The 22,272-nt window shown below is 43.6% G+C and overlaps 1 protein-coding gene and 1 long non-coding RNA gene across 2 annotated transcripts in view; both read left to right on the plus strand.

Annotated features, from left to right (window-relative positions):
* LOC147339780 (epidermal growth factor-like protein 6) overlaps positions 1-2,706 on the plus strand; it is a 63,866-nt gene extending 61,160 nt beyond the window's left edge. The window contains 1 exon segment of the mRNA XM_086388852.1: positions 1,592-2,706. Coding sequence (XP_086244978.1) covers positions 1,592-1,702 — 111 coding nt within the window. The 3' untranslated portion in view covers positions 1,703-2,706.
* Positions 2,707-15,875: 13,169 nt separating this feature from the next.
* Positions 15,876-18,490, plus strand: LOC147339781 (uncharacterized). Its single transcript, XR_015159579.1, has 2 exons — positions 15,876-15,982; positions 18,191-18,490. It is a non-coding gene; the product is annotated as an uncharacterized LOC147339781 (long non-coding RNA).
* The last annotated feature ends 3,782 nt before the right edge of the window (positions 18,491-22,272 follow it).

Consider the following 22,272-nt stretch of genomic DNA (forward strand, 5'->3'; position numbering starts at 1 on the left):
TTAATCTTTTCCATTATGGTTTATCACAAGGTACTGAATAGAGTTCCCCATGCCCTATAGTAGGACCTTGCTGTTTATCCAGTCTCTAATAGTTTGCATCTGCTGTTGCTGCTGCTGCTAAGTTGCTTCAGTCATGTCCAACTCTGTACGACCCCATAGACGGCAGCCCACCAGGCCCCGCCATCCCTGGGATTCTCCAGGCAAGAACACTGGAGTGGGTTGCCATTTCCTCCTCCAATGCATCTGCTAATCCCAAATTCCCAATCCACCCTCCCCCACTCCACCTTGGTAACTGCAAGTCTGCTTTCTATGTCTGTGAGTCTGTTTCTGTTTTGTAGATAGGTTCACTTTTCTCATATCTTATTTTATTTATTTTTTGGCCCCAATGTGCCACATGCAGTATCTTAGTTCCCCAACTAGGGATCAAACCCATGCCCCCTGCATTGGGAGTGCAGAGTCTTAACCACTGGACTGCCAGGGAAGTCCACATTTGTGTCATATTTTAAATCCCACATGTGACTGGTATCATATGGTGTTGGTCTTTCTCTGTCTGACTTACTTCATTTAATGTGATATTCTCTAGGTCCATCCATGTTAGTTCCTGGACCAGGGATTGAACCTGGGCCCTGAGAGTGCAAGCTCCCAGTCCTAACCAAAAGACTTTTAGGGAATTCCCAGTTACTATCTTATATATGATAGTGTATGTATATTAATCCCAGTCTCCCAATTTATCCCTCCCTACCCCTGTCCCCTTTGGTAACCATGTTTGTTTTCTATGTCTGTGGCTCTGTTTTGTAAATACATTTATATGTACTATTTTTTCCCACTATTTTTTTTACATTCCATATATAAATCATATCACATTTTTGTCTTTCTATGTCTTACTTCATTTAGTAGGACCAACTAGATCCATCCATATTGTTGCAAATGGCATTATTTCATTCTTTTTTATGGCTGACTAATATTCCATTACACCACACCTTCTTTTCCCTTCATCTGTGGATGGACATCTAGGTTGCTTCCATATCTTGGCTATTGTAAATAGCTCTGCAATGAACATTGGAATGCATCTGTCTTTTTGAATTACAGTTTTCTCAGCACCCAGGAGTGGGACTGGCCTATCATACGGTAGCTCTGTGTTTAGTTTTTTAAGGAACTACCATACAGATCTCCATAGTGGCTGTACCAATTTGCATTCCCACCAGTGGAGGAGGAGGGTTCATGACGATAATTAAATTTCTTCTAGCCTGGGTTTTGAGAAGAAAACAGTATTATTCCTTTAGTTTTGCTTTTTTTTTTCTTCTAAAAGGGAAGGAATTCCAAAATTTCCTCTTAAACTTTACTATTCTCAGCTTTCAGGGCTTTTCAGATTCTTTTAGGTGTTGCAGGAGCCCTGTTTTCTCCAATTGTAATTCAGTCAGTGTAGATACCAGGCATCTGGAAAATACATTACCATATATTCAATGTCAAAGCCTGTTTCTATGGAATAGGGGCATATGAATTGAATTCAGTTTAATAGCAATTAAATAGTGGGACTTTATCATTGCATTAAATACTTGCAAGTAATTTTTTATTCCCTCTCCATTATTAGATCATTTTTGAAGCTGAACGTGGCAAGGGCAAGACTGGAGAAATTGCAGTGGACGGTGTCTTTCTGGTCTCAGGCTTATGTTCAGATGGCCTTTGACCTGTGGATGGTTGAATGCTACTGTTATCTTTTATATCTTTATATTTGGCTTTTACGTCAGTTTTCAGTTTTTTGACAATATATCATAGGTCACCCCCCTACATTTTAGAAATTGTGGTGTTCAAATAGACTCATTATTGTAAGATACCTTTCTTGTATATGATATACTGATATTTGCTTTAAATATAGTACCATTGTATCTTCTCATTCATTTCTGAGTCTATAAAACTTGGATGCATCAGTTCAGCCCTCCCCACCCCAGTACATGTGATGTGTCTACATGACTTGGTGAACCACTTTATGTAACATTTCTAGAATTACCCAAAAAAAAAAAAAAAGCAACACAGAGAAATGTTTAACTATTTGATTTTTATGGCACTTCTTGGAAACTATAACATCATGCTGCTGCTGCTGCTACGTCGCTTCAGTCATATCCGAGTCTGTGCAACCCCATAGATGGCAGCCCACCAGGCTCCCACATCCCTGGGATTCTCCAGGCAAGAACACTGGAGTGGGTTGTCATTTCCTTCTCCAATGCATGAAAGTGAAAAATGAAAGTGAAGTCGCTAAGTGGTGTCTGACTCTTATGACCCCATGGACTGCAGCCCACCAGGCTCCTCCATCCATGGGATTTTCCAGGCAAGAGTACTGGAGTGGGGTGCCATTGCCTTCTCCTAGACTTTTACCCAAGAGGCTTAGTCAGATCTTTCACAACCAAGTTTGTATATTTAAGTCCTTTGTAATAATAATATCCAAATAATCACCTTGTGTCATGGTTTAAGTTTGTCTAAGTAAGAAAATGTGTTGTTGATTGTATGTTTAATTATGTGTATCGTTATTTGCTTTGCTAGAAAATGTGTTTTATATTCTTTTTTCTGTGAAAACACACATTATTTTTAACTTATATTCTTAAAAATTCTTAAAATTACTTGCTATTATGGAAACACACAACTGCTTTCTTAGGCCTCATAACTATGATGCCAATTAGCTTAAGTTGTTGAATTAAAGGTCTCCAAGAATTATCTAAAATCAAAATTATTCTAGTAACCAGGTTCCAAAAGACTATTTTGTCTTTTTCTCTTGTCTATTTCTCTTTTCTTCCAAATTCAAGAACTTCTTTGTGTGGTAATGAATCCTGAGTGTACATTCCTGTGGATAAAAGTATATTCTGTTTTAAGATTCTAGGTTGGAAGGTGGTTCAGGACAGCTCCCAAACAGAAGATTCCCCAGATATTTGCCTGTTAGCCCTGGAAGTGACAAAGGAATTGACCTGTAAAAGGAAGGAAAGCGAGAATGTGTCCACCTACTAACCCTAAAAATTTGTAGCCTTTTTCTTAGAGTTTTTTTTATATTGAAACTTATAGTAATCCTTCTTCTTCTTTGTCTTTTTCTTTTAAATAAGAAGGATTATTTAAAAGAAAAAAAAAAGACAAAAAGAAGGATTACCAAGGGTTTAAATCAACCTTTTAAGATGGTGGGAAAAAATACATTGTTTTCATTTAGTGTGAAGTTCTTTTCCCATAGAAAGTCGACACAGGACTGTGGGATCTGTTAGGATAACTACTAGTTACAGAAACCCCCAAAACAGTGTTTCTAGTGAGACCAGATGAAGAACTTCCTGGCTTAGTGAAATCAGCCCACAGAATTGTAAGACATAATAACATTATAAAATGGTTGTGTTAAGGTGCGAAAATGAAAATGTGGGGTGGTTTGTTACATGGCAAAAGTTGACCGACACAAGTGATTTCTATTATATGACGGTGCTAGAACCTGAAGAAGACCTCCCCCACCGTGTCTCCTCAGTGACCAGGGAAATTTGAGAGCATAGTCATGGCTTAGAGTAAAGGAAGATAGAGAGGAGGCTGTGCAGTGAAGGCCAGTCAGTGCCCCAGTAACCCATGTGATAGGAAGAGATGTTAAACTGAAATGAAATAGGGAGGCCTGCAATTATGTTACATATAGGGAGAAAATCAATATGAAGCTGATTTAAATCGAATTCAGTAATATTGCACATTTCTCTAGTATCTGTAGCAGAGACTTCTAGTTGCCTACCCAATAGCCTTTCTCACCTTTTTCCTTACCAGTATGACCATGTATAAATATATATGGGGGGGCTGCAATGTGTTCAACTAAAAGGCTGTGTTTCCCAACCTCTCCTACAGATGGAGGGGCTCACTGAAGTCATTGGTGAGGCTTCCAGGAAGGTTCATTAAAGAAGGCTCTCAGCTGGCAGCTCCTTTTGCCATTTCCCTCCCTCCTTCCTGCCTGCAATGTGATTGTGAAGGCAGGAGCTCTGGGAGCTGCCTTGTGACCATGTGGGCAAGGGCCACAGCCTATGGTGGAGTACACAGCTGGAGGAAAGCTGGGTTCCTGATGACATGGTGGCATGTCTACGCTGTCCCACACTGGTCACTGCTTGACGTTACATGAGACAAAAAGAAATCCTCTCTTGGCCTATCTAGGATTCCAAACAAAACACAATCCGATGTCATGTGACCATTCTTCTTGAGCCCCAGAGGGCTGCCTTGCCATGTCCACTGCAAGAACACAGTCTTTGGGACTAACTTCTTGGACGTTAAACACCAATATCTTGTTTCGAATTCCAGTCCACAGCCTATAATCATGGATCTGTAGCCTGCAGCAGCACGGAATCCCATTGGATTCCTTTGGCGAACCTAAGGAAAAATATTTCAGCCACGACTCCCATACCTGTGGACCCTGGCCACTACTCAACATGGAACTCCCCTTGTCATTCATCCTCTCCCACTCTCTCCCCCCTCGCTGTTATGGGCTCCCTCCTCTGGACACTAACTCCCACTCATTTCTGCCCCTTCCCCATCACACCTGCTCCTCTCCTAAACAAGGAGGAATACCTTCAGCTCGGGCACTTGATGCGTCCCGAAGAATGCACTGATCTCTAGCGTGGCCTGATGTCACCTATATTTTTGGTGCTCTTCTTTTTTCCTCAGGCACAGAATACTTGTGGGATTACTCTGGAATTCTTTTACCTGAAGATGTTTTCAGATGTCAAGAACCGTAGCCCTACTTGCAAAGCTAATAAGTTGACCTGTCACAGTTTTATTAGGTATCAGTAGAAAAGACAAGCCTCCTGGGTCACAGACAGACTTTATTTCTCATGGGACAACAGGTAGCATGGGCCTCGGTCAGTCCACTGCCCCTTACCCCCCACCCCGAGTCTCCCAGCGGGCGGGCCAACAAAGAGGCCCATCCAGAAGGATGCCAGGTACAGGGTGAGTTTGTGTCCCAGCTGAGGAGTCCTGAGTTAAGGAAAGCCCCACACTTATAAGGGGACCACTAGCCCACCTGCCCAAACTTTGCCCTAGAAGGAGACTGTTTTTTTGGCTTTGTCAGGAAACAAATCTGCTCTTGAGAAATAAGATACTATCTCTCTTCTCCCAGGCTGTGTGCCGCACCACTCTCCTTGATAAGACAGCACAGAACAAAAGCTGCCAACGCCTTTGTACGGAAAACGGGCAGAAACACACGAGACCCATGGAGAATGGCCTCCCGACAGCAGCCTCTTAGCACCTTTCAGGAGTCAGTTGGGTGAGGGGATGGCAGTGCAAAAAGCTGGGTAGCAGTGTGGACTCCTGAGAAGTTTAGAACTTGGCAGCTAACATTCTCACCTTTGATACTACTGCTTTCTGGAACTTACTTTTCCAGGACCAATGTTTAAATCTTTTTCCAATCAGACTGGAAGAAATAAGGTGAATTAGTTTCTGCAAAATAAACAGACATAAAGTAAAAGCATTCTATGTTCTGAGAGAGAACTATCAATTTTTTAAAATTTTTTTGTAATTTTATTTGTATTTTACATTGGGGTAGAGTTGATTTACAATATTGTATTTCAGACGTACAGCACAGTGGTTTAGTTAAACATGTACATATATCCATTCTTTTCCAGATTCTTTCCCCATATAGGTGATTACAGAATATTGAGTAGAGTTCCCAGCACTATACGGTAGGTCCTTGTTGATCATCTATTTTATAGAAATGTGTATATGTTAATCCCAAACTCCTCATTTATCCCTCCCCCTCACCTTTCCCCTTTGGTAACCATAAGTTTGTTTTCAAAGTCTGTGAGTCTGTTTCTGTCTTATAAATAAGTTCATTTGTATCACCTTTTTAAATTCCACATGTAAGTGGGATATTTTCAACCTTTTTCTTTTTTCCTCTTCAAGTCAGCGAAACAGTGACTGCAAATGCCAGATCGCTGTGTTCGGTCTCCACGCAAAGCCTTATCCTGTGCTACATGGAGGCAGCTTCATTCTATGTGGCCAGGGAACAGCAAAGCAGTTAGCAATTTGGGATTTCTGTAATGTGTACAGATAGGGGTTCTTTCTTCCTGTGGAAAATAGAGTTGTAGATTGTAATAGTTATTTATGACCTGTGGGGAACTCTTACATCTCTAAATATGCTAGCCTGCTTCATAAAAATTCCATCCTTAGCACACATGTGAAAAAACTCTGTACAACAGTTTGCAAATCGACTTTTATCTAAGAGGCAGTTGTGGGGTGGTGAGAGCCCCTCCTGGAGCTGAGGAGGGCTCCCCAAAGTGGGTTTAGAATGGAAAGGTTACATCTGCCTATTTTGGACCGAAACCTGTCCTATGTATATCTCTAGTCGGTTTGGGAGTGTTATAGAAATTGTTTTCCATTTCTAGGTCGTGGTTTTGTTTGTTATGGTTTCTCCCACTCTGTGGCCACTTTCTAGACCATGATGGGTGGCGGATTCAGTGCAATTAGGTGAGAACCAATTACTCTTTCCTTCTCAGTAATTTCTTTGAGAGCCTATATGTGTATTTCACTGGCAATGTTGCTCAAAAAACATTTGGAAGTGCCTTTTTAGGGTACAAAAATCATACAGAAGACTTTATATGTCAACTTATGGTCACGCATCATTTATGACCAAAAACAGCACTCCACTCCTAGGTAAATATTCCATAGAAACACATGATGGCACTGTGTATAATAGTCATACTAAAACAACTCAAATATGCATCATGTCCCTTTTGAGTAGAATGGATAAATAAACTGGTATATTTATTCAGGGAAATATTAGCAAGAAATGAGAATGAACAAACTAATACTACTCACAGGAACACTGATGAATTTCTGAAATATGACATTGATCAAAAGAAGCCTGGGAATTCCCTGGTAGTCCAGTGGTTGGACTCCATGCTCTCATTGCCGAGGGCCTAGGTTCAATCCCTGGTTGGGAAACTATGATCCCAAAAGCCACACAGCACACTCGAAAAGTAAACAAACAAACAAACAAACAAAGCACATACTGTATGGTTCCATATATATGTTCCCCCCAACATACACTTATATGAGTTTTGAGATCAGATGCAATGAATCTAGGGTGGCGAAGTTGGCATTGTGTTTACCCTTGGAAAGGGTGCCAGGAAGGAACACAGGGGGACTTCTGGGGGTGGTTATTGCTTCACATAAGTGAAAGTGTTACCCCTCTTTAAGATGAACCTCATCAGTGTGACTTGGGGCCTGCTGATGGGACATGAGTTCATCTCTCAATACAGGCAGGTTGTGACTGTAGTTCCACAGACTCATGCATAATCCAGCCATTGATGACTTTGACCTTGGGGATGTCCCCTAGCCTGCCATCCAGGATACCCAGGGACCTTGGCCTGGAGATAAATGGCTTTGGAACCCGCCCCCTGCTCTTCTTGGCCATGCTACACAGCATATGAGATCTTAGCTCCCTAATCAGGGATGGTGGAAGCATGGAGTCTTAACCACTGGGCCACAAGGGAAATCCCAGCATTGGAATCTTGAGGAGTGAGTTCAACAGGCCCAGGGGTTCAGGCTTGAGGGTCTTCTTTCCCGCTGTTGGGTGCCTGGAACCCCCATCTCTGCCCCATTTGTTGGTCTTTCTGGACACTGATAAAAGTTTCCACATCCCCCTTTGTTCTCCCTGTCACTGTCCTTTTAGAATGCTTTTCCTCCTGAATTTGAGCTGGAGTCCCCGAGCTCCCCTGCTGAAAGGGACAGTTGGTCCTTGCCTCCCTTGGTTTCCAGCTCCTCTCTCAGAGTTCCCGCAGTGCCCTCTTGTGGCAGCTTCCCTGTGCGTGCGTGGCTGCCAGCAGGCAGAAGTCAAAGAGGGCTGTCTTCAGCGTCTCTTGCTTCCTCTTCATCCCATTTCTCCTCTCCCTAGTATTTTGTGAATTCATGCTTCTTTCTGGGTACCCAGAACCTTCCAGTCACTCGCCCCTGAGCTCTTGGAAATCCAAGCTTGCAGGCCTCTCATTCTCTCCCTGTTCACCCCGTCAACATTGACTTATCCTCTGTCCCTTTCTGTTGATCTCTGACAAATGAAAAGGAAACCGCCCTTATAAAAAAAACTCAGGCTTAAGGAATAAACAGCTGGAACTGTAACCACACTAAGTAATTGTTGTTGTTGTTTAGCCACTGAGTCGTGTCCCACTCTTTTGTGATCCCGTGGACGGTAGGACGCTTGGCTCCTCTGTCCATGGGATTTCTGAGGCAGGAATACTGGAGTAGGTTGCCATTTCCTTCTCCAGGAGGTCTTCCTGATGACCCAGGGATCGAACCTACAGGTCCTGCATTGACAGGCAGATTCTTTACCACCAAGCCACCAGAGAAGCCCAAATAATATTTACTCTTTTGTAATAGTAGCTTCCACTGCCTTAATACCAAGAAACAGGTAAGAAGGCACTTTCAGCACTGTGTAAGATCAGAGATTCTCCTCTGATGATTCAGATCACACAGCTGCATTAAGATGGAGGCTGAGTCAGTGTTTGCTGGTAGCCAGTGACAGAAAACAGACCTCTGCTAACCTACAGCAAAGGGAAGTTACAGTAAGGAAAGACGAGTGTGTGTGAGGATGGAAAGCCCAGCAACCCAGCCTTGGAAATAAGCTCCAGGGCTAGAAGTGGATGGGAAAAAGCCACTGTCTATCAGGAAGCCACCATCTGCTGGAAAAATCTCTTACCAAGTTACTCTCCATGTTGTTCCACAAAAGTCACTTTCCAGGGAGGGGTGTGCGATCAGGCCACCTTGGATCATGTAGCTGCCCCCTGGCTAGCCGCGGAGCAGGGCACCTGATGGGCTGTTCAGAAGGTGGGATGAAAGCTGGGTTGCAAAACCTGTCCGAGTCCTCCACATGAACGCCGTCACATAAAAGCTGGTATTGAGTACATGTAATTGTCCCAGCCAACATAGCAAGCTAAGTGATTTACTCTTGTCATGACAAGGAGTTGAACACATTCATCGTCTTCAGCAGCTAGAAACCTAGGTGGTGTTTGGGTCAGGTTTGAAATGAATAATAACAGAAATACTATTGTATGCACCAAATGATGTAGCAACTACAGTGTGGTAGGTTGTTATGGGGGGAAAGTGAGGCTAAAATGGAAAAACTGCTTCTCTCGGGCACCATAAATCAGAATGGTATACTTCTGGGCAGATGCATCTCAGAAGACCTGGGATGAGCATGGTTCTCCTTCATATTCTCGTTCCTGATGAATGGCTGCTTCTGGCAGCACGCCCTTGGGATGTGGGGAAAGGGGGTCTGTAGATGCTATGTACGGTGGTGAATCTGGGACAGTAAGCCTTCAGGCTGTGGGGTACAAGCACAAAAGACCAAGGAAGCAGCATACGTTAATGGATTTTAGTTCACTGCTTACATCTTGGGCTTCCCTGGTGGCTCGGATGGTAAGGAATCTGCCTGCAATACAGGAGACCTGGGTTCGATCCCTGGGTTGGGAAGATCCCCTGAAGGAGGGCGTGGCAACCCACTCCAGTATTCCTGCCTGGAGAATCCCCATGGACAGAGGAGCCTGGTGGGCTATAGTCACAAAGAGTCAGATGTATGCTGCTCCTCTGATGAAATGCTCTTACAAAACGACATCCTTTTGAAAGAAAACCGTGAGAACCAAATGCAGTGGGGGCTCTCATAGAATAGTCCACATCACAGGTAGGCGCGTTCCTCATGGTAACAAGTCACTGACAGAGTGACGTTCCAGGGGGTGGGCTTCGGATCGAACTTATTAACAGCAATGCGGGAGTCAGCTGAATAGACAGGCGGCGGTATTTGAGTTGGTCTCTTTTCATCCATCTCTTTTTGTACTTTTTCTCTATTTTTCTGATTACATGGATTGTGAAGCCCTACCCCGCCAACAGTGACCAAGTAGTATCAATGTTGTTTCTCTGCCTCTTGAATGATATGTACCACCAAGTAATGGGAGCCTGGCTTGTGGATCCTTCATTGTCTCCTACTCTGTTGCCACAAATCTGTGGTAGAACTTCCCTTCCAGAGAAAGGGCAGAATGGACAGAAGGTGTGGGAGAGGAGAACAAGAGGTATGGAAATGACCTCCGGGTCACCCCTGGGGCAAGAGGATATTAAACGGGAATTTCCTGACTTTGATTTCACCTAGATCAGAGCTCAGTGTTTAAGTACCTGCTGGGCACTCTTCTAGAGAGACAGTCTACATGGGGCTATGTGGGGAGCCCAACACTACATCTGCCAACCGTGGTTTGTCACCCCTTTTCAGCTGATGCACAAGAGAAGACAAAATTAGAAGATGGTTGTTAGAATTCTAGAAACTTCCTCCAGCCTTCCCGGCAAGTGGAGGGGAACTTGAGAGAACCACTCAAGAGAGACTGACAGATGCTCCTGAACTGAATTGAAAGGGCACAAGGTGCTTGATTCCCTGGAAAAACCCTACAGGTGAGGAGCTAGCAGGGGCTGCTTAAGTCTACCTCTGATGGCAGAGGGAGCAGCCTCTGCTTCCAGGGCTTGTGGTAGAGTGGGGAGGGGGACAGAGCTGCTAGGACTTTCCCAAGGGCTAAGTGCATAGCAAGCAAGTAGCTAAGGACCTCATTTAAGAGGCCTGTCTGCAGGTGACCTGACTCAACAGAAGGCTGGGTGCAACATGCCACTAAATGCAGGAGCTGGTATTCAACCACTGTACTGTCTGAACCAGAGAATGGGTGAGTAGGGGCCCCCCAGCAAGGGGGAAATCTCCAAAAAGTATCCCCAAAGTGAGCACACAAAAGAGGCAGCCTTTGAATATCAGCATCCGGAGAGCTCCCATACCAGGTAACACCATCGTTAATTAGTTTCCTGTGGGTGCCATAAAAAACTGGGTGGCTTCAAACAACGGAAATCTATTCTCTCAGTTCTGGAGCTACAAGTTCAACCTCAAAGTGTTGGCAGGACCATGATCCTCCAAAAACCTCTGGGGAGAATCCTTCCTTGCTTCTTGTGGCTCTAGGAGTCTCTTGGCTTGTGGTTGCATCACCCTGATGCCCACCTTGATCTTCAATGGCTTCTCCTCTGCCTCTGTGTCTTCTCTTCTGTCTTTTCTAAAGATACTCATCACTGGGGTTAGGGTCCACCCAGGTCATCCGAGATGATCTTATCTCAGGATCTTTAACTTAATTATATCTATAAAGAGCCCCCCCCCACTTAAAAAAAAATAAGGTGACATTCATAGGTTCCAGTGTTAGGAAATGAGTATATCTTTCTGGGGGAGGTGGAGCACCATTCAATCCACAATACTAATCAGATAAAACTTTTTACCTCTCCTTCTTCCTGTCCTTATCCTGGAGAGACCAGAAGATAGCACAGGAAGCCAAGAAAGGGTACAAGAAGGATAGTGAAGGAATAGATTCCTGTGTCCTTTGCTGGTCCACAGAGTTACAGATTACACCTGAAGTGAGGGAGCATTGGTGTTTGAATTGGTTAAGTAATCGAAGATCTGATTAGAATGGACTTTTTAACAACTTAAGATTGTTTCTTTATACTGAAAGTGACTAGAAAAATCTATGAGGAGGCAATGGGAAGGGGAATTGGATAGAGGTAGTCAAAACACACAAACCTCCAGTTACAAGTTAGCTGCTGCTGCTGCTGCTGCTGCTAAGTTGTTTCAGTCCTGTCCAACTCTCTGCGACCCCATAGACGGCAGCCCACCAGGCTCCCCCATCCCTGGGATTCGCCAGGCAAGAACACTGGAGTGGGCTGCCATTTCCTTTTCCAATTACAAGTTAGCAGTAGGGCTATAATGTACAACTGTGATAAAGATAATTAACAATCACTGTATGTTGAATATGAAAGTTGTTCAGAGTAAATCCTGGGAGCTTTCATCACAAGGAAAACAATTTTTTCCTTTTATTTTTATATGAGATGATGGATGTTCACTAAGCATACTGTAGTCACCATTTCATGATGTATATAAGTCAAATCATTATGTGTACATTTTAAACTTAAACAGTGAAAGTGAAAGTTGCTCAGTCGTGTCCAACACTTTGTAACCGCATGGACTCTACAGTCCAAGGAATTCTCCAGGCCAGAATACTGTAGTGGATAGCCTTTCCCTTCTCCAGGAGATCTTCCCAACACAGGGATCGAACCCAGGTCTCCCGCATTGCAGGCAGATTCTTTACCAACTGAGCCTCACGGGAAGCCCAAACTTAATACAGAGCTGCACGTTAATTATGTCAATAAAACTGGAAGGAAAAGAAGAGCTGTGGGATTTGCTCAAGCCTCAAGCTCCAGCCCTAGAGCAGCCAAGATGTAGGAAGAGAGCCAACAGAGAGTGTTTCAAGGCAGTGGTGAGAAAAACTTTAACGTTTCTCCTTACTTATACCCTACAGAGCTGGGGCGGTTCATTAAATTAGATTAATAGGTGTCTCACTTTGTTCTTGTGCTGGAAACAATTTCACAGCGATAGCCTTTTGAAACTAGTCTCCTAGATTACATCTAGGATAAATCTGCAGTTCTTCAAGTTTTTAAGACGGAGTCGCTGCTCCTGCGTTACTGATTACAGTTTTAGTCCTGGTCCTGTCTCCCCTCCTTCTAGGTAATGTTTATCACGTGGCTCAATCATACAGACACCCTGCTTCCTTGAACCATCCCCCAAGATACCCTAGAGTAAAGGATCAGCAAAGAAGGCTGCCACTTTCTCTAGTCCTACCATCAGGGTGTCTTTACGGGATCCTGGCAGGGAAAGAATGTGTGGGGTGGGACACGCAGCATGCACAAGGCTCCTTAATGAATGTCTTCTGCTTTCATATCAACCGATGCATGCGAGGGGTGCAATAAGTACTTGTTGAATTAATTACCACGTTAAGTAAACTCATTTTCGTCCTAAGTGTTGTCAACATTTAACCGAGCACTGTCTTGATGGGAAACAGAAAGGGTAGTTCAACAAACTTCGATGCTCAAAAGCAACAGTGGGGCTATTTGTTTATTTCTTTTTATTTTTTTCAATTCGTGGCTGGCTGCAGATTGCCGGCTCCAGACCAGGACCAGATTTGGGAGCTGCGGGGGGTGGGGGTGGGGGTGGGGGTGGGGGTGGGGGTGGGGGTGGGGGTGGGGGTGGGGGTGGGGGTGGGGGTGGGGCCGGCCTCTTGCCGGCCTCTTGCCGGTCCATCGCTCTGTGCAGACGCCACTTTCCTAGCATGCATGCATTGAGTTCTTGTTCTCCAGTCTGAGGGATGATTGGTTGAGCTTCCATGGTCCCGCCCTGGGACCAGAAGCCCTCTCAGGCACCGAGGACACTGAGGACTTCCGGGTTTCGCATGTGCTTCTCGGTGAGTGGAATTCAGGTTTCGCCAATGTCTGTTTGGCTGCACACAGGCGACCCAGTTGTTCCCAGTGGAAGCCCACACCGCTTGGGGAGGCTCTCAGTGTGCCGGGGCCGGTAGACCCGGACGTGCTTTCGCCTTCCCCTCTGCTCCAGCCGAGCGTGGGTAGATCCCTCAGGGCCGCCACTCCCTGCATGCTAGGTGCCAGGCTGTCACCCTTGGAAGTCTTGCAGCCGACTTTGCTTGTCGCTCCACCCCACCCACTGGAACCCGAACCCAGGCCAGAGTGGGCCCTTGTGCCAGTCCCTTCCCCTCGTCCCTTCTGCTCGTTGCACATTTGCTATTGGTCATCATAAAGCGGAAGGGCGCTAGAGCGGTATTGTGCCACTTCAGAAACTGCGACGCTCCTGACAGCATCATTTCTCGCCATAGAGGAAGAGGCTGCCTGTATAGCCAGAGGTGTACCTGGGTTGTGACTAGAAATTTAAATTTTTTGTTTAGATCTTAGGTCTAAACTCTTCTATGTTATTCCTGATTTGTTACCAGCTTTGGGGCTTCCCTGGTGGCTCAGAGGTTAAAGCGTTTGCCTGGAATGTGGGAGACCTAGGTTTGATCCCTGGGTCTGGAAGATCCCCAGGAGATGGAAATGGCAACCCACTCCAGTAGTCTTGACTGGAGAATCCCATGGAGGGAAGAGCCTGGTAGCTAAATCCATGGGGTCACAAAGAGTCGGACAGGACTGAGCGACTTTGCTTTATTACTAATTTCACCTGTTTATTTTTTTTTCTGTGGCCACTAGAGATTTTTAAATTCTTTGGCTTGCTATTATACTGCTGTTGGACAGCACTGGCTGCAACCAAATCCAGCCTTTCTGCCTTTGAAAAAGAGATTTATTGTAGCAAAGCCATATCCGTTCATTTATATATTGTCTGTGGCTGGTGTGTCTGACTCTTTGGGACTCCATGGACTGTAGCCCACCAGGCTCTTCTGTCCATGGAATTCTCTAGGCAAGAATACTGGAGTGGATTGCCATTTCCTTCTCCAGGGTATCATCCTGATCTAGGGATGGAACACGGGTCTCCCGCATTGCAGGCAGATTCTTTATGGTCTGAACCACCCACTAACACAATTTTTATTGTTTGTGGCTGCTGTTCTGCTACAAGAACAGTGTAGCTGAGTAGTCCATACAGAAGCTGGATGGACTACAGAGCCTAAAGTATTTACCATCTGGCCTTTTATAAAAAAGTTTGCTGAACCTCTGCTCTAAAACAAGGTCAGGTATGGTAGATACATGTAAACCTCTTCATTGTATATATAATGAATATATATTATTCCTCTTCATTGCTGTATAATCCTCAGTTGGGCTTAGTGTGTGACATAGTTCTAAGAACTTTGTAAGGACTATCCCTTTGATTTCTCATATTAATCGTATGATGTTGCATTCTCCCTCCACCCCTCAACATACTCATCATACTTCTGGGAACTGTACCTTCTAATCCTTCCTTATCCCCAAATGACTTGACTCCTGGGGTCCTGATTAGCCCACAGGAGGCACTGTGCTGCTTTTGTTTTTTAACTCGAATATTTTTAAAGGATTTTCTAAACTAAAATTGAGATAAGTTTGGTTTCCCATGGAAGAAACTGACGGGCTTAGGCGCAGTGGGTACAAGCAAGCCAGTCTGTGGTTCAAAGGATGATGCTCACAAGCAGAGAGGAGATAACTTGATGAGTAATAATGAGCCCTGGCCAGGTGTTTGCCAGATGTGTATCAGTGACTAAATCAGACATCATTCTTCTGTGGTCGTGTAGGAAAAGCAGACAAGAAAAAATTATTTAGTGTGATTCAGTTCAGTTCAGTTCAGTCACTCAGCCGTTTCTGACTCTTTGCGACCCCATGGACTGCAGCACACCAGGTTTCCTTGTCCGTCACTAACTCCCAGAGCTTGATCAAACTCATGTCCATTGAATCAATGATGCCTCCTTTGTCTTCCTCTTCTCCTACCTTCAGTCTTTCACAGCATCAGGGTCTTTTCCAATGAGTCAATTCTTTGCATCAGGTGGCCAAAGTTGGAGCTTCAGCTTCAGCATCAGTCCTTCCAATGAATATTCAGGATTGATTTCCTTTATTATGGATTGGTTTTGTCTCCTTGCAGTCAAAGGGACTCTCAAGAATCTTCTCCAGTGCCCCAGTTCAGAAGCATCATTTCTTCGGTGCTCAGCTTTCTTTATGGTCCAACTCTCACATCCCTACATGACTACTGGAAAAACCATAGCTTTGACGAGATGGATCTTTGTTTGCAAAGTAATGTCTGTGCTTTTTAATATGCTATCTAGGTTTGTCATAGCTTTTCTTCCAAGGAGCAAGCATCTTTTAATTTCATGACTGCAGTCACCATCTGCAGTGATTTTAGAGCCCAGGACAATAAAATCCCTTACTCTTTCCATTGATTCCCCATCTATTTGCCATGAAGTGATGAGACCAGATGCCGTGATCTTCGTTTTTTGAATGTTGAGTTTTAAGCCAGCTTTTTCACTCTCCTCTTTAGTGTGATATGCACCATGGGGGAAAAAATGTACAAATATTTGATGTTCTTAACAGGTTTCCTCCTCTGTAAGATGGCGGTAGCCCTGTACCTGTGAAGATGGAGATGAGCGTCTATAGCACACAGACTTACTCCATGTGCAGTGCTTTCTGCTGTTAGGAGGTAAGTGCAGGAATGAATGCAGGGGACTGGGTACACAGTGACACTGAAAACATTGCAGTCGCTGGTTGGAATTTGTAGAAAAGGTTTTCAGGCGAGTTGTGCATAGCACGTTTTTTGTTTTAAACATTTCACAATTTAATGAGGCTCCCTCCAGCAGAATGTGAAGTCAGAGAGGTGGTGTGCATTCAGCCCAGGAGCATATCGGGAACTGCCTTTGGGTGGAGGCCCACGAGCTGGATCAGTCCTGCTGCAGGAGAGGAGTTGTGCCTGTGTGCTCAGGGCCGTGGTGATGGCTCTGGTTTAGATCACAGTCACCTGGAGAGCTTCAATGTGCCCAGGCCTGCCTGCAGAGATTCCAATTCATTCTGTCTGGGGTGAGGTCCTGGCATTGTTTTTGTTTTGGCTGTGTAAGTTCTCCAGATGACACGGATTGGCAGGCAGGAGTGAGAACCACACACAGGCTCAGAGAGCTAGTGGAGCAAAGGCATTGAGCTGGGGGATGCAAGTGCCTGCCAGTGATTCAGTCAGATCACAAAGGACGCTGGAAAGGGGCTTTTCACTACTGGCCAGGGACCTTGGGCTCCATCCTGAGAGCAGAGGGGAACCTCTGAAGGGCCTTAAGCAAGAAAAGGAGGGAGCCTTTTGCTGAAATCTCTAAGAGAAGATGATCCCTCTAACAAAATGTCTTGCGTAGAGTGAAAGCAATAAGAACTGGAGCCGGCCAGATAGCAGGAAGTAGAGGTTTGGTTTGTGTATCCCTCCTACGTGTGCCCCTTAGCAGCGGTGTCTGTCCTTGTATTTGCCAGTTTCTTGTCTGTGTTCTGCTGGGCTGTCAGCTCCTTTATGGCAGAGAGTATCCCATTAGGTCCAGCATCTATCGTGTATGAGATACATAACAGATATTTATTCAGTGAACTGTGTAGAACTCTAAACTGGACACACAGCCTACTTCATCTTTTTATGGAAGTTCTCAAAATTTTATATCCCAGTTGCTTACATACTACAGCCTCCTAAGGCAATAAATTGCTTTCTATCAACATGACTGTCCTACCATGAGAATAGAAAGTTTGACATCATTGAAATGCTGCAGAAATTATGGAAGAGAGGTGCACAGTTCTTGAGGTACTAGCCTACTGTATTCCCTGTTTGCCTGGCAAAGTAATAAAGCCACTTTTTCCTCCAAAAAAAAAAATATATATATGACAGTTTCTCGAAAAATTAAAAATAGGATGCCTATATGATCCAGCAACCCCACTTTTGGGTATACACCTGACAGAATTGAAAGCAGAAAGATATTTATGCATTCATGTTCATGGCAGCATTCTTGACAAGAGCCCAAAGGTGGAAGCAATTCAAGTGTCCGTCGGCAGATGGATGTATAACACAATGTGGTCTACCCACCCAGTGGAATATTATCTAGCCTTGAAAGGAGGGAAATTCTGACAGACACTCCGATGTGGATGAACCTTGAGAGCATTATGCTGTGTGAAATAAGCCCGACACAAAAAAAGCAGATACTGTATGATTCCACTTATATGAGGTATCTAAAGTAGTCGAACTCAGACAGTAGAATGATGGTTACTAGGGAGTGCAGGGTAGAAAGAAGTGGAGAGCTGTTGAACAGGTGCAATTTGTTTTGCAAGACAACTAGCATTCCAAAAGCTGGTTGCACAATAGTGTCAGTGTACTTAATGAACCATCCATGTCAAAATGGTTAAGATCATAAATTATATGTGAATTTTTACCGCAATTAAAAATTTTAAAGTGTAGAGGAACAGTAAATAAAAGGGTTATGAAATGAAGAGCAGAGTGCTTATATATATGAAACCTTTAACTTCAGTAGATTTCCATGAGTAAAGAAAAAGTTTCAACAAACAATGCTTCCATCTCCCTGAAGCCCTGAAGCTACAATTAACTTCGCCTTCTGAATCTCCTTAAAGCTCTGACCTTTCATTGAGAAATTCCACCTGAGTTAAAGATTGCCTAACCTCCTTGGGGGAACTCTAGACCAGTGTCTTATTAACCCCCTTGCTGACATCCAGCCCAGTTCAATCCTGCTTTCTCAGGTAACGATATGTACAGAATGAGTGTAGAACGTGAGGAGACTGAGTCCTTGCTAGGAAACGTTCCCACACATGGGGGAGGGTTCAAGTGCCCTGAGCTCCTTGTGACCGGACCGTCGTGACTCCCTTGCTTGACTTCCTCCAGGTCCCGAGATCTCAAGCGGACAGTGCTGAGAGCAGAAGTCAGCAAGTGAGGGTGTGTATTTTTAATTTTTCTGTGCTGTCTTGCCTGCTCTTTGTTGACTGGGCCTTTGATTATTAGGAAGACCCTTTCTACTGTTGCAGTGGATTTCAATGAAATAATGACATTTACAGCAATATGGATGGACCTAGAGATTATCATACTAAGTGAATAAGTCAGAAAGAGAAATGCAAATACTATATGATATCACTTATCTATGGAATCTAAAATATGACACAAATGAACCTATCTATGAAACAGAAACAGACTCACAGACATAGAGAACAGACTGGGGTTGCCAGGAGGACAGGGTGAGGGCGGGAAGGATTGGGAGTTTGGGATTAGCAGATGCAAACTGCTGTATACAAATGGATAAACAACAAGGTCTTACTGTAGAGCGCAGGGAACTATATTCAACATCCTGTGATAAGCCATCATGGAAAAGAATATGAAAAAGAGTATTCATGTATAACTGAATCACTTTGTTATACAGCAGAAATTAACACAACATTGTAAATCAACTACAATAAAATTTTAAAAGGAGCAATATATAAGTAAATGGGTAGGATTGTGTTCCAATAAAACTTTATGTACAAAAAAATTAATCAATACATAGATCTTCATTCTGATCATTCAGAAAAAGAAATGGAAAAACAAGGATCTTGAAGTACCAGTTCTCGATAATTAGACAATACCACTTACAATCCAGAATCAGTGGCCCATTGACTTCTTGTTATCTGACTTTAAAAAAGAATAATAAATAAAAAAGACCACCAGGTGGTAAAAATACAAGACCCAGAACCTTGATCATGTGCACTATGCAATGGGGAAAACCAGTAGGAACCTCAGAGTTGTGGCTGTGGGTGATCACCTGTTCCTATTTGGGGATCAGGTTTGAGGGGAGATGGAACTGTTTGCAATGCAGCAGTGGGCTTCTGAGGAAGGTGAGAGCCGATATGAATGCAGTCACAGGTGAGGTGAGGCGCTTCCCTTCTGGTGTCCTGATTCCAAGGGGCAGTAGGACTGGGATGATCCATGAACCATGGCATTTTTCAGTAAACAGATCTCTGGAACATATAGGGTTTATCATGAAATTGTAATAGACCCATAACTTTTCTGGTTAGGAAAACAGTGCATGTGTATACATCAATAGAAAATATAAAAAAAGAGTAAAAGAACAAACAAAAATCACTTAAGAGCTTGCCATTCAGAAAGTAACACTGTCAGGAAATTTTTAAATCTATTTTCAGTCTTTTCTCTTCTCATGTGATTTTTAAATAAAATTTGGATCAGACTTTAGATCCCACAAGCTGTGCAGCACGACCAGAAAAAAATAGTAAAGATAAAAATAAACGGACTTTAGATGTTGTTTTTGTTTTAATTTTTAGCTTTTTTTTTTTTTTTTTTGGTCACACTGCACAGCTTATGGGATCTTGGTCCCATGAACAGGGATTGAACCCAGGCCCTCAGCAGTGAGACTACTGAGTCACTGGACTGCCAAGGCATTCCCTCGATGTTGTTTTTAAATAATAGCTTTGTTCAGATACACTTTTTATACCATAAGTTCACCTAGTTTAAGTGTACAGTTAATGGGTTTTTTAAAATCATATTCACAGCTGTGCAATGGTTACCACAGTCAATTTGAGAGAAGAATTTGTATCTCCCCCAAGAAAAGCTGTGTACCCATTAATAGCCACCACCTCTTCATTTCACCTCACTGGTTCCCCAATTCTCTCCATCCCAGCCCTCGTCCACCATGAATTTACATTCTGTCTCTAGATTTGTGTATTCTGGACATCCCATGTAAATGAAATCATACAGTATGTGGTCTTCTGTGTCTTCAATTTAGCATAAAGCTTTGAAGGCTCATCCATGTTGTCTGTATCAGAATTTCATTTTATTGACAACATCCCATTGTATGGATATATTAGGGTTTGTTTCTCGATTCCTCAGTTGATAGACATTTGGATTGTTTCCACTTTTTATCTGTTATGAGCCATGCTGCTATGAATGTTCATGTGCAAGCCTAAACATTTGGAACCTCATCATTTCTTCTAAGTTTGCAGAAAATTCTTACTAAAACAGCCTCCATATCTCTCATTTCCTTAAAGTAAATTTTTAGAAATAGAATTGCTGACTAAAAGGACCTTAAACTTTACAGCACTTGTCAGATGGTATCTAGGAAGACTGCATTAACTATCTCTGTAATCACTTCAGTGTTGTGAACCTGTGTGTCTTTGGTGATTGTTATTTAATATCATGTGCTATAAAACAAGAGTCCATGCAGTCTGGAAAAGATGATATCCCTGCCATCAAAATGCTTATGTTCACATTTAGACCAAACAGGCAGATACAGATCCAGGGGTATTTTGTAGGCAAGGTTGTGTGCATTAGGTGGAGAGACAAAGAGACGGGTTAGATAAAATGAACTTTTGCCTCCTCGGGATGAGGTTCACACAGACATAACCAGCTTTTTACATCTACAAGTGGTGGTGGGGTGGGGCGGGGGGCGGAGAAAGGAAATGGAATGAAACTCTGGCCTAGGGACCCATTAGTCCAAAGTCCTAAACCCTCTGGATTGCAGAGTCAGAACCTTGACCCCAATGTTCAGAAGACTTAGACGTCAGCACCGTGTGGCCTGGTGACTGTTGGGGCCCATCTGACCTGCGTTCAGCTGCCTCCCAGCCTGTGGTGTTTCATCATTTCTGTAGATTCCTTGGGACTTCTCAACAGCATCTTATTTTGGCTCTGTTTTTCATGCTTTTATATTCAGAAAAGTCCTACTTCAAGACTATAAAATCAGGGAATTCCCTGGCAGTCCAGCAGTTAGAACTCCATGCTTCCACTCCAGGTTCAGCCCCTGATTGGAAAACTAAGATCCCACAAGCCACAGTCAGTCAGTTCAGTTGCTCAGTTGTGTCCGACTCTTTGAGACCCCATGGACTGCAGCATGCCAGCTCTCCCTGTCCATGACCATCTCCTGGAGTTTACTCAAACTCATGTCCATTGAGTCAGTGATGCCATCCAACCATCTCATCCTCTGCTGTCCCCTTCTCCTCTCGCCTTCAGTCTTTCCTAGCATCAGAGTCTTTTCCAGTGAGTCGATTCTTCTCATCAGGTGACCAAAGTATTGGAGTTTCAGCTTCAGCATCAGTCCTTCCAATGAATATTCAGGACTGATTTCCTTTAGGATGGACTGGTTTGATCTCCTTGCAGTTCAAAGGACTCCCAAGAGTCTTCTCCAACACCACAGTTCAAAAGCATCAATTCTTTGGTGCTTTCTTTATAGTCCAGTTCTCCATCCATACATGACTACTGGAAAACCATAGCCTTGACTAGACGGATATTTGTTGGCAAAGTAATGTCTCGGCTTTTCTTTTTTGTTTTAATATCCTTATCTCTTAGTCTTTATTAAAGGAAAACAGAGATGAATGGAAAATGCCATCCTAACAGCATGAAGATCAAATTAAGGAGTGAGATTGCAGGGAAAAAAATATTTTGTACTGACCTGTCACAAACACTTACTCAGATACAAGAAAGCACACCCCACACTTTTTTTTTTTAACCCTGAAATGATTTTGGCTTTTAGATTTCTAAATTCTCTATTGTCAGAGTTTACCTTTTTTTTCGAACACCCACAGCACTGATGTTAATCAAGGTTACAAAGTCACTGATACTAAAATCTTACCACCAAATAGAAGCGGCTACTTCTTAGTGTGGAAATTAAAATACCTTATATCTTTTGTCTTTTAAAAACAGTATAAAATAATCTAGTTTCCTTCTGTTGATAGCCATGGAAAGTAATCAATACTTCAGTGACTGCTGCTGCTGCTAAGTCGCTTCAGTCATGTCTGACTCTGTGCGACCCCAGAGATGGCAGCCCACCAGGCTCCGCTGTCCCTGGGATTCTCCAGGCAAGAACACTGGAGTGGGTTGCCATTTCCTTCTCCAATGCATGAAAGTGGAAAGTGAAAGTGAAGTCACTCAGTCGTGTCTGACTCCTAGCGACCCCATGGACTGCAGCCTACCAGGCTCCTCCATCCATG

This window comes from Bos grunniens, chromosome X, assembly GCF_055505025.1.
Source record: "Bos grunniens cultivar Pamir isolate PY7600 chromosome X, Bosgru_T2T1.0, whole genome shotgun sequence".
Lineage (NCBI taxonomy): Eukaryota > Metazoa > Chordata > Mammalia > Artiodactyla > Bovidae > Bos > Bos grunniens.